A 20,787-nucleotide genomic window follows, 5' to 3' on the forward strand; every position below is an offset into this window, starting at 1 on the left:
GTCCAGACTGGCCAAGAGAGTGTGGGAAAATGGTGCACTGACACAGAACACAAAAGTCCGAATGTATCAAGCCTGTGTCCTCAGTACCTTGCTCTATGGCAGCGAGGCCTGGACAACGTATGACAGCCAAGAGCGACGTCTCAATTCATTCCATCTTCGCTGCCTCCGGAGAATCCTTGGCATCAGGTGGCAGGACCGTATCTCCAACACAGAAGTCCTTGAGGCAGCCAACATCCCCAGCATATACACCCTACTGAGCCAGTGGCGCTGAGATGGCTTGGCCATGTGAGCCGCATGGAAGATGGCAGGATCCCCAAGGACACATTGTACAGCGAGCTCGTCACTGGTATCAGACCCACCAGCCGTCCATGTCTCCGCTTTAAAGACGTCTGCAAATGCAACATGAAGTCCTGTGACATTGATCACAAGTCGTGGGAGTCAGTTGCCAGTGATCGCCAGAGCTGGCGGGCAGCCATAAAGGCGGGGCTAAAGCGTGGCGAGTCGAAGAGACTTAGCAGTTGGCAGGAAAAAAGACAGAAGCGCAAGGAGAGAGCCAACTGTGTAACAGCCCCAACAACCAATTTTACCTGCAGCACCTGTGGAAGAGTCTGTCACTCTAGAATTGGCCTTTATAGCCACTCCAGGCTCTGCTTCACAAACCACTGACCACCTCCAGGCGCTTACCCATTGTCTCTCGAGACAGGGAGGCCAAAGAAGAAGAAGAGGGCTGTGGTTGCTCCATTGTTGAGTATGCTTACGGCTGAGAGACAGATGTTTGGTCCCTCAAGGAGTCAAAGGATCTGGGGAGCGGCCGGGAAAGTGGAGTTGTTGAAGCCCAAGATCATCCATGATCAAATTGAATGGTGGAGCAGGCTTGAGGGGCCGAATGGTCTACTCCTGCTCCTACCTCTTGTATTCTTATGTTCCTCTGTAAATTTATTGATATATTAGTAAACAATTTGGGTCATTCTGTACCTTGTTCAGCACCTTAGACAGCAGACTGATGCACTGAGGCCGATTCAGAGAAGAGCAACAAGATAAAAATCTGGATTTCGGGACTTGAGAGGAGAATCAGAAAAATTAACTTATTTTTCTTGGAGAAAAGACAATTGAGAGGACACATGATCCGGTCTTTCAAATAATAATAGAGGTAAGTAAGCTATTTGACTTACGATATGAGTAAAGAAATAGATGAAACGGGTCTAAAGTTAACTAGACTCGAGAATAGAGATTAAAAATATTTTCTTCCTCAGTGACTGAATAAATGGAACAAGCTCCGAGCAAATATAGTTAACATTGAGTGCATCAGCTGCTTGAAAGCCTGGCTAAGAATGGGAATGTAGTTTATGGGAATAGATATCGATTGAACATAAGAACGTAACAACGTAAGAAATAGGAACTGGAGTAGCCCATTTGGCCCTTCAAGCCTGCTCTGTCATTCAACAGGATCATGGTTGATCATCCACCTCATCTCCACCTTCCCGCACTATCTCCATATCCCTCAATTCCCTCAGTGCCCAAAAATCTATTGATCTTTGTCTTGAATACACTCAACAACTGAGCATCCACATCTCTCTGGGGTAGAGAATTCCAAAGATTCACAACCCTTTGAGTGAAGAAATTTCTCCTTATCTCCGTTCTTAAATGGCTGACCCACGAAATGATTGAATACGCCTCAGGAAATAATGGTTCCCCCGGAGTTGGTGATGGGAAGAGAGAGGACAATATACTGTCTAAGGTGGGCACGAAGGAAAATGCTAGCGTTTTGCTTGATTACATTTGGAGAACTAGGAAGTGGTCACACAGAACATTCCCTCAGGAAACTAAATGGCTGGGCTAAATGGCTTGACTGGGCCTTGTACATGGCGGATGGGAGGAGTTGGATTGATGGATCAAATAATATTTTTTCTTTCCCGCTTTCTTCCATTTGCTTAATTTGAGACAGGTGTAACAAGAAGTTCCCGTTCCCACAAATGTTCAAGCATGCATACGTACATGTATCTGCAACAATGAATTCCTTACCACAACACCATGTATTAAGAGCCTAGATTTCATATGTAGCATCCAGCTTTTGACAGCACTAACACTAAGCTACTGGATGTGACTAACAATGGACGGCACCACTAAGTTAATGTCGAGCTCACACCAAAAGTGAGAAGAATCCATTTTTCTTGCCTGCATTCCAGTTTTGTGGAGCTATACCTGTTTTATTTTATTGTACAGCCAGCAACCTTGCTGCAAACCTTGCAGCCAAGAGTGTCTGAAACAAATGCAATTATTATATTGGTCAGCTTCGAAATGCAATCAAGCAAAACACTACAAAACGTACACAGCATCATTGGAAAGAACCATTTGTTTTAGCATATCGGAGGTTTGGCTTTTGCTAAATGAAACTGAATTACAAGTTCAGTGCGTGAAATGAAAACAAAATGGTTCTTTCAGTGTAAAATGTTTACTATTTCATATGTCATAGTTATGGAAATAAATCACCCATCAAAATAATTGCATTCCAAAGGACTCTGTATAACTGTTAGGCTTCCTGATGATTTAATGAAGCAGATTAGAATCAGAGTGCTTTGTTTATGTTAACTATGGAAACCTTCACATCTACCGTCAGAAAAGGGCATTTGCTTTCCATCTGCTTCAGTGACTATGGTCTTTGAGGGAAGGAAGTGGCCGCAAGATGTCAGGTATGATGATGGAAACTTGGAAGCAACCATGCCCTCCATGGCAAACTCAATAACTCAATAATCGAACGAGGCAAGCTCATAGTTCTCGAGGATAATGTTAACGACCAACTAGCTAAGCTGCCTCACCAACCTGTCACTGAGCCTCAAGATTCTTCCCATTCAGCTCCTAGCAATCCATTGCATCACATGTTAGCATGGTCTTGGGCTTGCTCAGCACCAGGAAGCAAGTCTAGTTACACTCCAATTGTATCCCTGTGCACATTTATGGTTGTTTAAGGATTGCCAAACATGCAATTAACCAAAGCAAAAATCTGTTTCTATTGAGTGTCAAGCATCAACATTTCTATGGAGCGGTCCTTCCGAAGATTTTCTGTTGATAAACTGTTTTTAGAAAGTATGGTTGAGCATAAAAGTATTTCACTTTCAACATACTTTAATACTGTTCAAGATACATCTGTTGTTTCAAGGGCTCCAGAACATAGTGGGTATTTCACAGTTATTAACAGAGCAATTCACAAACTATGAAAACATCAGGGGCTGCGCTTTATGCTTCTCTGCTTGCCAGCCAGCGATTTTCCACCCATTATAGTAAAGAGGCATAAAGCCGCAGGATAGCAACAGCAGCGGAAAATCCCAAACCAGATGAGACTGGAGACAGAAGCACAAGGAATGACTGCAAACTGAAAACCAACGATGGAAAAGATTCAACAGATACTGCGCATGATATATTTACAAGTTATTTGCCAGTTTATATGTGCAGATAAAAGTAAATTTACGCAAAATTCACAATGCAAATTAACTATTTCCCGTTAGTTTGTGGTGCTTAAATTCCAGATGGCACAGTATCTACTCGATTTTTGTAATCTAATATGAACCCATCTTCGAATGGATAAAAAGTGTGGTCCCAAAGAGCTCACCCATAAATTTCATGTAGCTCTTTGGTGCTCTTCTGAATTCACTTGATTTATTTGATTCTATAGTTAAGCCACGGAATGGAGATAGCCGGATAGATGCTATGCAATCCCTGTCTACAAGGAAGCAAAATAAAAAGCAGAACTGGGATAGGATTAGTGGATTTTCCAGTTCTGAAGTATGATTAACATTTCAGCCAAAAAAAAAAATCAGTGTTTCACAAGAAAGTGATTTGCTTCTGATTTTTTCCAGGGACAGAATGGCTCTTAATGAATTTGAACAGTGAATCAGTATTAATTGAACACAACGTTCTCAATGGCTGTATCACCCATTAGCTTGATCAGAAATTTTAATATGTTTCAGCTTCTAGAATCCAGAGATTACTGACTGCATTTGTATAAGATTCCTTATTCCTCTATCTTAAAAGAGAAGGCAGAGGAATGTCATGTGCAAACAGAAATCCTGGGCTAATATGTTATTTGGTGAAGAGAGATATGGGTGATACATCATAAACAATTGTTAGACTAGATAAAAATGCATAATCGATATCTCAGTTTGAGCACTGAATTTTTACCAGGACTTATTTTACCTCTTGTCAATTGAATGAAACATTTATTTTTATACTGTTAGATTATATATGCATAGAGTAGACTAAACTAATCTATCCAATCTCTAAAAAGCCTGGAAAAAATCCACTACTTTCCATGTTCCGTTCTGCTTTTGAACCTCTACATGTAAAGCTGCCAGTTTTAAATGACATCCAGTGCAGCAGCTAATCCATTCAAATAATGGAATACCCTTGTGAGTTACAGATGAAAGACCTTGCACATGAAGCTTGCTATAATCATTATTGTTTGCTTCAGTTTGCTTTGCAACTACATTGACTTATGGACTGTTGCTGTCTGCATAACACAATTGATGGTGCGGTAAATGGTCTTACTGCTGGTAATGGATAGACTGTGATGATTTATTTCTATATTCATTCTTGGGATGTGGGCATTGCTGGCGAGGCTGGCATTTATTGCCTGTCCCTTGCTGCCTTAGAGAATGGTGGGCCTTCTTCTTGAACCTTTCTGAAGTCCGTGTGGTGAAAGTAGGGAGTTCCTGGATCTTGATCCAGTGCCAATTATAGATATTTAAAACAAAATCTGTGCTAGTGGAATAATGTGAAGCCAGAACCCGGGACAGCAAAAATACAGGTGCCTGATTAATAAATATAGTTACCATTAAAAAAATGCATACCCAATTCCGCTATTGTACTCACAATACAACTGTATAGCAGTTTGTTCAAATTCTATACTACCTTCACACCATATTTTGCTAAGGATCTGACAACATGATAATTCACCCACGTTGGCGTTACAACAATGCAGGAAATTTGAGGGTAGGAATTCTGATCAACTCTTTTTCACATGACAGTCAATGCACCTGTTTCAACTTGCTCTCTCGTTAGTTCATTCAGGCTCAATCACCTCGCATTAATGTGTCTTTCTGGTTCTTTCACTAGAATCTCAGTGAAACGTGCTTTGCAAACATATGAACATTTTCTCTGTATTAAACTGCACGGCACGAGAAGATTTACTGCACCTGCCTGCCAGGATAACCTTTGGCACCTCGACTTCCATCTGGTCCACGCTCCCCCTGATGGAAAGAGATGGACAATGTTACTGATAATGTCACTCCTTTTAGACTCTTCTGTGTCTCCAACGATCAAATGTTCAGAATTTAAAACCTTTTGAATGTTTTTTCAACAGTAACTTCCATTCTATTATGAAAAAGTAGAAAGATATCTCAGTTGGGATTACAGCATCAAGCACACTCTAGCATATGTCTTTGGAAACTATTCTCCAGATGTGTTGCTTATATAGTATTCACGCATGCACACAATTAAAGAGGTTGCCTGCCAAGTACAGCATGATTCAGTGTAAAAACCTGGCACTAAAGTCTAGGACGTCCCTTGTTCCAAGGAATTCATGTTTCAGTTCAATCCCTGGAGCATGATTCCATAGCATGGAACTACTCTTAACTGAGCAAGCTCAGGTTAGTCCAAGTCATCTGGAATTTTATTTTAAATGTACACTGACACAATTTTGATCTATATTTGGTTTTTTTCAAACCATCCTGGGGGTGTAGTGGGAGTGGGGGGTCTTCTGCAATACCAATGAATTGAGCTGAACTATATCAGTCCTAAATTGACCAGATTAAATGTTTCAGATTAGGTGCACCCTTGCCCTTTGTTGATGCTTTGGTTTATAATCTAGAATAGATTTGCCATGGATTCAACTCATGGTTAAACCTGTAATGGCTATTACAGTAAATATGGAATTCAGAATATGCCTGGCATGGAATCCATTTCCATAAAGGTTAGCTTTAAAATTACCATTGGTTGTATTAACCCACAAAGGCTGAACCGAGTTGCATAATATTCCTTTGTAAGCCATTTAATCCAGTCATTAACCTATTTAAATGGGTTAACTCATCCGCTAAAATAGAGGGCAGAGAAACACCATACAAATACATTACACATTCATCCGCTAACATCTCCACCAGAAGTTTCATGGCTTTTGGGCTTGCTGTGCTTTAGTATGTGCTCCCAGTTACTGAATCACCTCAGCAAAGAACTAAATCTCAGTAGAGACTGGATTCTGCCTCGATTATTATTGAGTCAAGCCAATGAAAATGGTTTCTTCACCATTAGGCTCTAGGCCTGGCAAGAGAAACACTAACAAGATATTATTACTGGTGACTGACATGACCTCACTGTATCCAGATGTCTTAAATTGATACAGGCATGTTGAATATAATTGAAATATTGAAATGCTTCTGTTTCAACCACTGTTTGGAGCAATAAGAAGGCAGCTCCGGCATCTATCAGAAGGTTCCTGTAATAAGCTTCTGCAGAAACAGTGAAACTTAAAATTAAAATAGGCTTCCAGGAAAGGTTAGCTGGGACACTGGAATGAACTCTGCAAAGCACAGAGTCAGACATCTGGAAACAAGCTGATGCCAATCTGAGTGTCAACTAGAATGCATCAGCAAAGTCCAAAAGCAAAATAGCTCTTCCCAAGTCTTGTAGGAATTTAGCAACACAAAGTGACCAAAGGGGTTTTTCTCTCATAGTGGCAATTCAGAAAGTTACCTTTCTCAGATTCTTACTGACCAACTTACAATGTCTTTGAGTATTTCGCTGTTGTTTATCCAGTGTATTTTCTTGGGTAGACACCAGTGAGATACAACCAACACAATTATGGAAATAAAAAAAGAATGACCTGCATTTATATAGTGCCTTTTACAACACAGGACATCCCAAAGTGCTTTACAGCCAATGAAGTCCTGTCACTGTTGTATTATAGCACACATGGCAGCCAATGTGGGCACAGCAATGTGATAATGACCAGATAATCTGTTTTTGTGATGTTGATTGAGGGATAAATATTGTCCTTTGAAATTGTGCAATGGGATCTCTTACATCCATCTGTGAGGGCAGACAGGGCCTCAGTTTAATGTTGCATCCAAAGAGACAGCACCTCGGACAGTGCAGCACCCTCTCAGTACTGTACTGTCATCCTGGATTTTTTTATGCTCAAGTCTCTGGGGCAGAACTTGAAACCACAAGCTTCTGACTAAAGAGCTGAGAGCTCTACCAACTGAGCCACCCTCTGTCACCAATCAAATGCTTTGATCCAAGATGTACATAGGGTAAACCACTAAGATGGGAACAATATAGCACAGAGTAAAAGCAATCTTTAGAAACTGTACAACATTTGAATGTATTTTGTCTTTCTCTCTCATTCTGCCAGTTTTCTTTGTTTCTTATTCCTCTTGCTGGAATCCATTGCATTTTGCATCTTGATTTCCTCTCTCAAATCACAAATATATCTGAGATTCTCCATTCAGCTCCCAAACCATTGTTTATTTTCATTTTTGCAGTCTTCTGTAGGTTTTGACAATTCCTTCATGGAATTAGTGTAACTTTATCTTGATTGACCCTCCACTGTCTGTGCTGTCAGACACATTGTCCACACCAGTCCTGGATGATCAAGCAGTTACTCCAGCTTAAGATTGGGAGAATGAAGCCATTGCCCATGCTCCCCACCACAAACTCCCTACCATTGCCACCAATTGCAATTCCTTTCCTGACCTCTATTTCAGACTGAACCAGACTGTTCATAACCTTGGCTTTCTGTTCAATTCCAAACCAAGCTTTCAAACCCATAACCTTTCCATCACCATACAGCAATGCTCTCCCAGATGACGATACTCTAGCTCATTCAAAACTCTGCTGTCCGTATCCTATCCTGCACCAAATCCTGTCCATCCGTCACCCTTGTCCTTGCTGACCTACATTGTCACTCAGTCTCCAACATCTCAAATTTAATTCAAACCATCTTCATTCTTGGACTCCACCCTCCCCACTTCTGTAAATGCCACCACCCCTATAACACCTACTCCCACATTCTCCATTCCTACCTCCAGATTCTTATTAATCCCCTCTCCCTTCACCCCACCCCTGGTGGTTGTGCCTTAGGCTGCCTAGATTCCACTTTCTGGAATTCCTCTCCAAACCCCCGTACTTCACCAGCTCCCAATGTTAGCTGTGTTCAGTCAGTAATATTCTTGCCTCTGAGTCCAGAGAGTTCCAGGTTCACATCCCATTCTAAAACCCGAGAACATACATCAAGTCTAATGATTTGGTGCAGTAGTGAGCGAGTGCTGCACAACTGGAGGTGCTGCCTTTCAACTAAGACAATAAACTGAGTCCCCTGCCCTTTCAAGTGGATGTTAAAGATCCTGTGACACTATCTTGAAGAGCAGGGCAGTTCTCCCTGGTGTCCTAACTAAAATTTATCCTTCAATCAATATCACAAATACAGATTATATGGCCATTATCACATTGCTATTTGTGGGAGCTTGCTGTGCACAAATTGGCTGCCGCGTTTTCTACATTACTACAGTGACTACACTTCAAAAAGTAGGTCATTGGCCGTAAAGCACGTTGAAACATCCAATGGTTGCAAGTCTGTTTTTCCCCCAGTTCTCTTTCTTCCACTACAACAGTCTGCAAAACCCATTGTATTCCCAGTTCTTTGGCTTGCCCTCAATTTTTTCTCCTCACATTTCTGAAGCTCCTTGATTCTTTTGTTAATATTAAAAATGCTACATAACTGCAGGTTACTGTTTATGTGCCATCATGTTTCAAGTTCTCTGTGGCTGGTAATGCGGATTTATTTCTCCCCAATATTCCTAAAGACAATGCTTGGGGTTTTTCTCTTCAGTACTCACTACGCTGTGATTTTCCTGCCCATTCAACATTCAATGGCTGGGGATGCCGTTGTTGAAAACCCTGGCTGGCACATGTGTTGAGGAATGGTTCCAAAAGTGCCAGCAAGTCTCCAATAGCTCACCCAAGTTGAATGCTTTACGTACAAGTCTAGACAGTGAGAAATGGCAGCCTTTAAAGCTATGGGCGATGCCAGCCGAGAATCTGCACATCTTCATCCCACATTCATGCACGCACGTTTTCAGCAAAGGTCACTGAATAGCTGGGTAAGTGGGAACCTCGTTAACTATTCTCCTTTCCAGCCCAAGGACGTGGCAGTCAATTGCAGAGCAAGTACCACAAGCTCAGCTGAAATCAGCTAACTTAGCACAGATCGAAGAGCGCATGGTGGGGTGTGAATGGCTCACTCTCACACTACATAATACAATGACCCAAAAACTGCTGTGGCAGGACAGTGAATGACACCTGCGGTTAGTCAGACAATCCCTTGTCTGTTTAATGATGATGATATTTTGGTCTGCAAGTTGGTGGAAGAGTGAGATGGAAATGGCACGTTGTCCTCTGCAAGGAAGGCTGGGATCGGAATAAACAGGGAAACCAATCAGGTTGGAGGTTTCTGAAATGCACAGCGCAAGGCCTCGACGTGGAAGAAGTTGGAATGGTGAATTTTATCTTTCAGCTCGAGCAAAATGTAGTCACTTTTACATTTTCACTTTAGTTGTAATTTTCTGTTCTCCACCCCCATTACACAAGGAAAAAATACCCTGATAACGTATGTGATCCACATTAAAAGCACTGAGTGCTCTGACCAACAGAATAAGAAACAGTTAAGTGCATGTACTACATAAAGTGCCTTGACACCTGATGGTTCAAAAGCATATCCAGCAAAATCTTATTGTTGTAAAATTACGTGACACTGAACCGTCTTTTCATTTTTAGGGGAAGATGCTTAATGTCCTTGTTGCAAAATTAAAAGCGTTTTGCAAGGAAGTTGCCCATTATTTTTATTCTTCCGAATATTTCTATTGCAGCTCAATACCTGTAATAAACAGATTTTTCAAAAAAAAAATCTTATACAGATCTATAGCAGCTGGATCTGCTTATCTCGGCAAAGTCATGCCAGAAATTCTTGGAAGTGCAAATTTATTTGAGCGCTACATTGTCCAACATGCTCTGCATTTACAGCACACTCATCCATTCATTCGTGGTCCCCTGTGCCTCAAATCCACATGGGGGCTGTTTTTAAAAACCTTCTTTCCAATAAAGTGACAGCAAGGTTTACTGTGGTTTGGTAGTTAGCAAAAATTCACAGGTATAATTTTCAATTGTCAGTAGTTTAATGGAGCCTAAGTATGTCTTAGATATGTTGATTTAATAAACAAAAAAAATCAAATTGAATTTTGCAGGAAATTCCTTGAATAAATCAAGAAAAATCAATGTTCACTGGTGAAGATTAATGCAGGACATAGAAGGTGAAACAGCTAATGTGGGAGATGACAATTGAGGGTTTTCTTTGCACTGAATGGAATTTCACAATGAAATCTGCGTACGCTCTCTTTAGATTATTCAAACTACATCTGTGAGTATGAAGGGAAGTGAATACTCACGGGTTCTCCAGGATGGCCAGGTGGTCCAGGGTAACCTTTTAGTCCCTAAATAAAAGAAAAATAAAATTCATTATTCAGTTTGAAAAAGAATGAGAAAAACAAACATTTGTATAATTGAAAACTGAAACACATGCGTAAAAGCAAATAGACAAAAGAGTAGAAAAGCACAACTCAGCAAAATGGGCAAATACTGGAGAAGACCATGATACATCTTCATGAAAAATATGTTCAGTGAACTAGATTCTTGTTGGGGGAGGAATAGAAAGAGTCAAAAACTAACCGTGCCATTTTTATAGTGCCAAATGTGAAATGATGTGGCTTATATCAGCTTGTTGCCAAATACTGTTTCTTGACATGACGCTCCTAAATCGTGTAGGAAATGGAACTCATTATTTGTTTTCTTGATCACACCTTACTGGTAAGAGGACCAAGCATCTTATCCTTGGTGTGCAGTGCAGGGTATGTGGGACTGGTTTGATTTATAACCTTCATCTTCTCAGTTTGATCTGTGCACAAAAACCTTGCCAAAGATCCCAAAAGTAATGAGCCATGTGGATCAGGAAGACCTAAAGATCCTTTCCTGATTGAGTCGGGATACTTCAATAGCCCTCCGTATTGTTGGACGAGGAAGGGACAAAAACCAGTTAGGATTCTTGGTACTGGTACAGTGATACCTACTAAAAAAGGGAGAGTGTATGGAAGGGTGGATGTTGGGTGAAGGCAGGATCAAGCTACATGGGAATGCCTCGATGGCTGACTAGTGTCTAAGTTGACGTGTATAAAACAGGACTTGGCACAGGACAGCTGGCAGCATATCTCATCCTGAAAAACTGGATTCAGCAGGGGGAGAAGCTGGGAGAGGATGAATAGGGAATCATGAATATGCTACTTACAAAGGAGAAAATACCAAGGGATTTTTGTGACATAAAACAGTTGTTCAGTGTCTTAGCTCAGCTCAATTCACACAACCAAGGATTCAAAGCATTCACATGGCTTCACTGGTCATTCTCAAATACATATGGTGAACTAATGCAGCAAGGTATATTTGAAATTTTAAGCACACGGCATTCCTACACAATGGATAATCGCTTTCTTTCGGTGATCTTCACTTTCTCTGATTACTTGACACTGTGGACTCAATGAAAATCAAACCAAAGTTCTGAAATTAATTCAGACGTACAAAAAACTTTTAAAATGTAATTTGTTTTTCTAATTTTCACCCTCTTCTCCTGATGGTCCACAGTATGCAGCAGGTCCTCAGATACCTCCCAACTTCCTAAATCGTGGATGGCATTGCTGCAGAGTCAAATCCAATCTTCATCTAAAAACCCTACCCACACAGGGCAGAAATTTGTCAGCCTCAAAGAAGTCCCACTGCCAGACGAGAAAGCAGGAGCCAACCACACCCTAGCGGGCAGTGGGATCATGGGGCGGCAATTTGCCGACAACAGCCAATTAACAGAATGCCACCAGGCCGCTGTCCAATAGAAGACCGCGGCCTGCAGCCACCCCCTCCAGAGCTGCAGCCCAATCAGAAGGCTGGCAGTTCAACAGCACCACTGCTGGTGGTGGCCACTGCTGAGGCTGCAGCACGGGGGTAGGGGAGCAGCCTCTTCAATGTCAAAGCGCCCTTGAAGACATGTAAGTGTTGGAGGAAGTTGAGCCCAGGCAAGCAGACCCCAGCGTTCTGGGTGGGGTTGCGTGTGTGGGTGGGCGGGGGGGGGCGGGGGGGGGTTGCTATTGCAATGGTGGCGACTTAAGTGCAGGGACAGCCATTACTGTCGGGGGGTGCTCCATGGACCATGGAACGCCCATCAAGGGAACAGCCCCCCACTTCCCCACCCAGGTAACCCACCAACATTTACAGGGGATGTGGTTGCATAGTGGTAATGCCACTAGACCAGTAATCCAGAGGCCCAGGGTAATTCCCTGGAGACATGGGTTCAAATCCCACCATGACAGCTGGTGGAATTTCAACTAATTAACAAATATAATCTGGAATTGAAAGCTAGTCTCAATACTGGTGCTATGGACCATCATTGATTGTTATAGAAACCCATCAGGTTTACTAATGTCCTTTAGGGAAGGAAATCTGCCATCCTTACCCGGTCTGGCCAACATGTGACTCCAGACCAACACAATGTGGTTGACTCTTAACTGCCCTCCGAAATGGTCTAGCAAGATACTCAGTTCAAAGAGTAACTAGGGATGGACAGCAAATGCTGGCCTTGTCAACGATGCCCACATCCCATGAAAGAATTTTTTTAAAAAACTGGTGGTCTCCGTACCTGACAGCAGGCCCTCCCGACGTGGGAAAAATGCTGGCACGGATGGGAAGTGGTCCTCAATGGGGCCTTAAGTGGCTGATTTGGGCGGCCACCCCGCTGAGCTTTCCGCCACTGGCAATATGCAATGATGGCGGGAAGACATCGGGGTCGCATCTCCGACCCTCCCACCTCCAAGCTCATCTCCAAAAGGGCTGGGAAAATTCAGCCCCCATTTTCCAGCATGGGTCAGTGAACGGCGATTAGTTGTCGGAAGGCTGGCTGATTTCCTTTTCTCCTCTCTAGGCTGCTAAGCTCAATGCTGCTTGCTAATTCAGCAGTGACTGAGAAATGCTAGGAACTTCTGATCTGCATGGTCTATTTCTACCGAGCATCACTGGGGAAGTTACAAAGAGTTTCAATCAAATTGCTACAATGAGTGAGATGTTAACTCACTCAAAACCCATTCACTTACACAGAGTTAAAGTTAGACCCTGCAGCTCCACACCCTCGGCTTTAAACTTGGGGGTCCCTTGAATCTGAGGAGTTCACTGAGGATTCCTGGGGCTTTTAAAGCCATCAGTGGCGCAGTGGTTAGCACCGCAGCCTCACAGCTCCAGCAACCTGGGTTCAATTCTGGGTACTGCCTGTGTGGAGTTTGCAAGTTCTCCCTGTGTCTGCGTGGGTTTCCTCCGGGTGCTCCGGTTTCCTCCCACATGCCAAAGACTTTGCAGGTTGATAGGTAAATTGGCCATTAGAAATTAGAAATAGGTGGTAGGGAAAAATATAGGGACAGGTGGGGATGTGGTAGGAATATGGAATTAGTGTAGGATTAGTATCAATGGGTTGGCCATGTGAGCCGCATGGAAGATGGCAGGATCCCCAAAGACACATTGTACAGTGAGCTCGCCACTGGTATCAGACCCACCGGCCGTCCATGTCTCCGCTATAAAGACGTCTGCAAACGCGACATGAAATCGTGTGACATTGCTCACAAGTCGTGGGAGTCAGTTGCCAGCATTCGCCAGAGCTGGCGGGCAGCCATAAAGACAGGGCTAAATTGTGGCGAGTCGAAGAGACTTAGTAGTTGGCAGGAAAAAAGACAGAGGCACAAGGGGAGAGCCAACTGTGCAACAGCCCCGACAAACAAATTTCTCTGCAGCACCTGTGGAAGAGCCTGTCACTCCAGAATTGGCCTTTATTGCCACTCCAGGCGCTGCTTCACAAACCACTGACCACCTCCAGGCGCTTACCCATTGTCTCTCGAGATAAGGAGGCCCAAAAGAAAAAGAAAGTATCAATGGGTGGTTGATGGTCGGCACAGACTCGGTGGGCCGATGGGCCTGTTTCAGTGCTGTATCTCTAAACTAAACTCTAAAGAATTTTATACAAAGGCAAAATGCTGTGGACGCTGGAGAAGTTCTGACAAGAGATCATCGACCTGAGACATTAACTCTTCACAGATGCTGCCTGACCTGCTGACTATTTCCAGCATTTTCTGTTTTTATTTCAGATTTCTATATTTTTCTCTGACTCACTGGCACTTATCTTCTGTTGCTATATACTAATAAAGCACATCTGCAATCATGCCACTGCCTTCCTTTGGACATTTTCCTGCAGAAGTTAGAATGAAGTGTGTCAATATTTGCAGGAAACCTGCAGGACACATTCCATTTATACAGACTGAATGCATCACAAAGGTACTATCTGCCCAATACCTTTGCAAGGTCTTCAATTTCAAGTCATTTTATTCCGACTCATAGATTTTATCTCAATAATTAATACACTTTAATTTTTCTAAGCCTCAGTAAAGATTCGTGATCAATAATATTTTTGTCGAGAAATTCCCCTCTCTCATTGCTCACTCCTACTAGTTCACCTTGTGTCATTGAAATTCAGTGACTCAGCCACATTTTCTTCTTTACATCCCATACATAAACTCCCTCTGAAATGATCATCCCGTACATGTTTAGAAAATAACAGATCGCATTATTCAAAAATGAAAGCTCAATTTTTCCCAAAGCTTAAGACAAAAGCTAGAATTTTACGTTGGGCGGGAAGCCCCGCCCACCAGCCAAGAAGGCAGGGGCGAGCCCCTGGGGAGCCACGCCAGGTTTTTATGCTCCCCAGACCCTTAATTGGACTTGCGCAGGACTTCCACTTCTCTGAGGGAGGAGCTCCCGCCTCCAAGAGCTGCCAGCCAATCAGCGGGCCTGCAGCTCTCAGTGCCAGCAGCGCCACCGGGAGTGGTGGCCACTGCAGGGATTGCAGCCAGCTTCAGTTGCAAGAGGGACGCCGGCCCCGGAAACAAGGTGTCTGGGGCCTTGCCGGGGACAATTGGCTGGGCCCTGGCAAAGGAAGTGGGGGTCGGTTGTGGGGGGAGAGGGGAATTGTTTTGTCATGGGGGCTGTTGAACCATGGGTGGTGGGGGGGGTCCCTCCATGGAGCACAGGATGCCTTATCAGGAGGGCCCCCGCCCCCAACCTGCAAGGAGGTGCCAGGTTTTACTCGGCTGCCTCCTGGAGGGCCTGAGTCGCCCGGGTGCCGCTGGTAAAATATCAGGAGCGGTGGGAGGAAGCCCTTAACTGGCAGTTAGCTGATCACTTAACGGCCTTGACTGGCCTGAGATGGGCAGGCCATTTCTCACCACCGCCACCCTGCGTAAAATTGCAGCAAGGGTAGGAAGGCATCGGGAAAGGCCCCGGCCTCCCACTCAATTTTACGATCCTCTCCGCCACCTGCCTACTCCTGCGGGGGAGCGTAAAATTCCAGCCTGACGTTCCGCCAGAGAACTTGACAAAAAATGAAAACAGGTTTCTTGCCAAAGTCTTTGGATTTTTGACTACGTTTGCCAGGTGCCGACTGGAATGTAGATTGTTAAACAAGTTTAAAGCAGTGCCTTCAAGACTTCAACACTTGAAACACTCCAAACTCCTTCCTCTATCTACTGACTCCATCCCTCTACCTGCCAACTGTTTGAGACTAAGCCAGACTGTATGTAACCTTGGTGTCATATCTGACCCCAAGTTGAGCTTCGAACCACATATATGTGCAATCACTAAGACCACCTATTTCTACCTCCGTAATATTATCTGACTTCGCCCCTGCCTCAGCTCATCTGTTGCTGAAACCTCTATTCATGCCTTTATTACCTCTAGACATGGCTATTCCAAAGCACTCCTGGCTGGTTTCCCACATTCTACCCTCCGTAAACTTGAGGTCATCCAAAACTCTGCTGCCTGTGACCGAACTTACACCAAATCCTGTTCACTTCTCACTCCTGGGCTCGCTGACCTACATTGGCTGCTGACCAAGCAATGCCTCGATTTTAAAATTCTCATCCTTGTTTTCAAAACCCTCGCTCCTCCATAACTCTGTAATCTCCTTCAGCCCCACAACCTTTTGAGATCTCCGCACTCATTTAATTCCGGCCTCTTGAGCATCCCTGAATTTAATTGGTGGGCGTGCTTCAGTTGCCTGGGCCCTATGCTCTGGAATTCCCTCCCTAAACCCCTCTGCCTCTCAACCTCACTTTCTTCCTTTAAGTCATTCCCTAAAACCCACCTCTTTGACCAAGCTTTTTTGCTTATGTGGTTCAGTGTCCAATTTTGCTTTACAACACACCTATAAGCACCTTGGGACACTTTATTATGTTAAAGGTGCTATATAAATATAAGATGTTGTCGATGTTGTTGAGATGGTACAGGTACTTGTCCTCTTTGAGCTTATCAAACATATCACTGCCCAGCTTGGCTTCAATTGTCCATTCAAAGTTATAAATTCTTTCTTTGCTAGCTTTTCTGAAATATGTTAACAGAATTCTCAAACAGTGAAATCATAATGCAATAGCATAATTTAGACATCTACATATTATTGTTAGCGATATTAGCTGATGATTATTTAACACATTTACTTTGCATTCTTTAGTCTGTTATCTTCACTTAACCGAAACAGATTAATGTCGGTCTTAAAATAATAGAGAAAAGAATGTTGAGAACTGGTCTCTTGGAGCTGGCCAGGCTGGCAACTTGGAGTCTGTGTCCCAATGAACCTATTGGCAATGGCGGAAGGATTCAGGGGAGATGGCTACCCAGTGCATAAGCACAGTGGGGCGGAGGTCTTCATATATGTTATGTGTTTCATGTTTCCTACAATATTCATGTTTTATACTTGCTTGATGCCTCCATTGCATATTTGCAGCCTTGCTCCTTCATCAAAAATTATTTTTTGCTTTTCTGCATAATAAAGGTCAACTAACTTCACATTTAAGGCCTCTTCAGTAAATGTGTTTTTACAAGTTTGTTATTCAGTCAGTTCAGTCAGAGACTGTGCACTGCAGAACGTGATTAATAATTCTTCTGATGTTTGCACACACAGTTTATAGAGCTGGAGAAGTACTTAAAGATTATTATTGCAGGTGCATTGGCATTACATGCTATTTTTTCACTGTACTAACGAAGCTGGATTCTTATGAAGCACGAGTTTCAAAATGGTAAATTCCTCAAATTTCATTATGTCATAACTTATAATAAGAAATGGGGTATTTCTTGCAATGAGCAATAAGCAGGCAAAATCCACCCTGTGGTTGCCAGAGCAACATAACAGCATGAATAAAGAGTCAGCAGAAAGGAATAGATAGGGTAGATTGGGAGAAACTATTTCTGCTAGCTGGGGAGTCCGGGACGAGGGGGCAGAGTCGAAAGATACAACACAGATCTTTCAGGAGTGAAATTAGGAAACACGTCTGCACGCAAATGGTGGTAGCAGCTTGGAACTCTCTTCCACAAACAGCAGTTGATACTAGATCAACTGTTAATTTTAAAACTGGGATTGATAGATTGTTCACTAAAGGTATTAGGGATATGGGGCAAAGGTGAGTATATGGAGTTAGGTCACAGAGCAGCAATGGTCTCATTGAATGGAGGAACAGGCTTGAGAGACTGAATGGCCTCCTCCTGCTCCTATGTTCATGCGTTCCTATAGAACTGAGTGCCAAGTACTGTGAGGCCTCCATACTGGGCAGTCGTCTCATCAAACATCACACAATCTGTCTAACACCACCCAGTGATCAATATTAGACATGAGTGTACAAGGCCAGTCTTTAGGCTGCCAGACATAGTTGGATATTTTTCACGTTGACATCTTCTAGGTCCTTTAGTTTTCTAACCACTAAGACATTGCCCTCCTTAGTCTAGACTATATTTTCCTCTTTGTTCAAAAGATCATTTGCCTTTTTCTTTAAACTGTATTTCAACCTGCTAACAAATGCTGGTCCACTTAATTTTTCATTGAGGTGTGGATACTTTAACACATCAACATGCCCTTAGTGAAATTTCCCAATACCTAAACTTGGAATGGCTTGTTGAGCTGCGATAAGCCATGCATTCAGTCTCACTCTGAACAATGCAGAAGAACAAAGAACACGATCAGCCCCAACACATCATTCAGTCCCAGCTAACCTGTGTATTTATATCTTGTATTAACACTCTTAAATGTACAGTCACTTCCTGTCTACAAACTGTATATTGCTGAAAACAGACATTTTGTCGAAGCTTTTCGTCTTGCACTCATCAGCACAATTCGCAAGAATACCAATGTAAGGGAAAGCAATACATTTATACCATATGAGAAGAGAGTACTTATTGGTTGGCAAGTGGACTCTGATTGGTAGAGGCGTTGCCATGGATAATGCACCAGTTTATGGTGACTGACTGAACTGCCAAGCTTTGTTTGAAATTTAAACCAGGCAGCTTGACTCTGATTGGTCAAGGCATTGCCCTGAGGAATGACCCAGTGAATGGCTGTCACTTATTTTGTTTAGTTGAAACAGGCGTAATGTGTGTACATGTTCTTTCTGTCTGCAAAGAACAGGGCTCTGTGTATTAATATATGTAGCTTCCAGTACGCACAAATGTGCCACTGTGAGTCCTACTGACAATCTTAAATTGGTTGTCAGCGTAATCCTTAGCACACTGAGGATTATTTATATAGAAACTATATATCCTGCTATGATGTTTTTGGTTACATTTTTGTGTCAACTTTTCTCACCATAAATTTCTCATTCAATTTCAATGTTCAACTTTTACTGTCATCGTTTATTGACGAACAGAATCAAAGTGCTTTTCAGAGCATTTTGTCTTCCAGTTTTTGCTCAGTAACTGAAATGTATAACTTCTCAAATAAACTTTTAAACAAGTTACAGATTTCACAATGACGTGATTACATCTACTCTTTGAACTTTTCATGTCCTTTAATACTTCATTTAAGCTTGTACTTCAAAGTCTCAGCCTGTCTGAAAAGCCTGGCTTTTGACTGCATCTTTTAACAGTTAAGAGAGAGAGGGAGAGAGCGAGAGAGAGGGAGCAGATGAGAGAGGGGAAGAGGGGAGGAGAGGGGAGGAGAGGGGAGGAGAGGGGGGCAGAGGGGGGGGAGAGGGGGGGAGAGGGGGGGAGAGGGGGGGAGAGGGGGGGAGAGGGCGAGATGGCGAGAGAGAACACTTTCAATCAGGTTTGTGCCATCTGAGTACGTGCAGTTACTAGAATTTCTCAGCATGCAACCTGTGCATCAACACGATTTGAAGGGTAGAAGTGGTGTTCAGGTATAAAACTGGATCTAAGAGTCCAATATGGTGGGCAGTGTGCATGCTCATTCCGCACCGGGAGTGTGCTGCCTGCCATATTGGGTCAGGCTCCTTCATAGGCATCATGGGCTTGAGAGAAAAGTATTAAAAAGCCTAATCATAATATTTAAATTATGACATCACACTGAAGTCTGCAGAATCTCATCGACAGTTTGCGGCTGCCTGCAATGAATTTGGCCTAACCATCAGCCTCAAGAAAATGAACATCATGGGGCAGGACGTCAGAAATGCTCCATCCATCAATATTGGCGACCACACTCTGGAAGTGGTTCAAGAGTTCACCTACCTAGGCTCAACTATCACCAGTAACCTGTCTCGAGATGCAGAAATCAACAAGCGCATGGGAAAGGCTTCCACTGCTATGTCTAGACTGGCCAAGAGAGTGTGGGAAAATGGCGCACTGACACGGAACACAAAAGTCCGAGTGTATCAAGCCTGTGTCCTCAGTACCTTGCTCTATGGCAGCGAGGCCTGGACAACGTATGTCAGCCAAGAGCGACGTCTCAATTCATTCCATCTTCGCTGCCTCCGGAGAATACTGGTGGCAGGACCGTATCTCCAACACAGAAGTCCTCGAGGCGGCCAACATCCCCAGCTTATACACACTACTGAGTCAGCGGCGCTTGAGATGGCTTGGCCATGTGAGCCGCATGGAAGATGGCAGGATCCCCAAAGACACATTGTACAGCGAGCTCGCCACTGGTATCAGACCCATCGTCCGTCCATGTCTCCGCTTTAAAGATGTCTGCAAACGCGACATGAAATCCTGTGACATTGATCACAAGTCGTGGGAGTCAGTTGCCAGCGTTCGCCAGAGCTGGCGGACAGCCATAAAGGCGGGGCTAAAGTGTGGCGAGTCGAAGAGACTTAGCAGTTGGCAGGAAAAAAGACAGAAGCGCAAGGGAAGAGCCAACTGTGTAACAGCCCCGACAATCAAATTTTATCTGCAGCACCTGTGGAAGAGCCTGTTACTCTAGAATTGGCCTTTATAGCCACTCCAGGCGCTGCCCCACACACCACTGACCACCTCCAGGCGCTTACCCATTGTCTCTCGAGATAAGGAGGCCAAAGAGAATATTTAAATAAGGATCCTATGCTTGTAGCTTGCCGCAACACCTGACTCACCACCTGATAAACTCGCTCAGCAACTCATGGTGCTAACAGGGAGGAAGGACAGTGCTATTTAGAAGACCCATCCCCTCCATACAGGCTAGATGCTGCCTTTCCCTTTTAGGCTGCTGGTTAACTTCTGGGCATTTCCCTTGCCTATTTTCTACCTTCTACAGCTGACTTATGACGTCGGTTAACAACATTTTGCTGGTGCTGGACTAGTTGTGTCTGCCTTCACAACACTTTTATTGCAGCTACTGTTTATTTTAGGTAAGCCTGGCAT

At 43.4% G+C, this 20,787-nt stretch overlaps 1 protein-coding gene across 1 annotated transcript in view; it reads right to left on the minus strand.

The window, feature by feature from the left end:
• The window catches only part of col27a1b (collagen, type XXVII, alpha 1b), a 592,171-nt gene that overhangs the window by 379,086 nt on the left and 192,298 nt on the right, over positions 1-20,787 (minus strand). The window contains exons 8-9 of the mRNA XM_068012172.1: positions 10,491-10,535; positions 5,190-5,243 (exon numbers count right to left, since the gene is read on the minus strand). Coding sequence (XP_067868273.1) covers positions 5,190-5,243; positions 10,491-10,535 — 99 coding nt within the window. The remainder of the gene's footprint in view (positions 1-5,189; positions 5,244-10,490; positions 10,536-20,787) is intronic.

This window comes from Heterodontus francisci, chromosome 32 (genome assembly GCF_036365525.1).
Source record: "Heterodontus francisci isolate sHetFra1 chromosome 32, sHetFra1.hap1, whole genome shotgun sequence".
Taxonomy (NCBI): Eukaryota; Metazoa; Chordata; class Chondrichthyes; order Heterodontiformes; family Heterodontidae; genus Heterodontus; species Heterodontus francisci.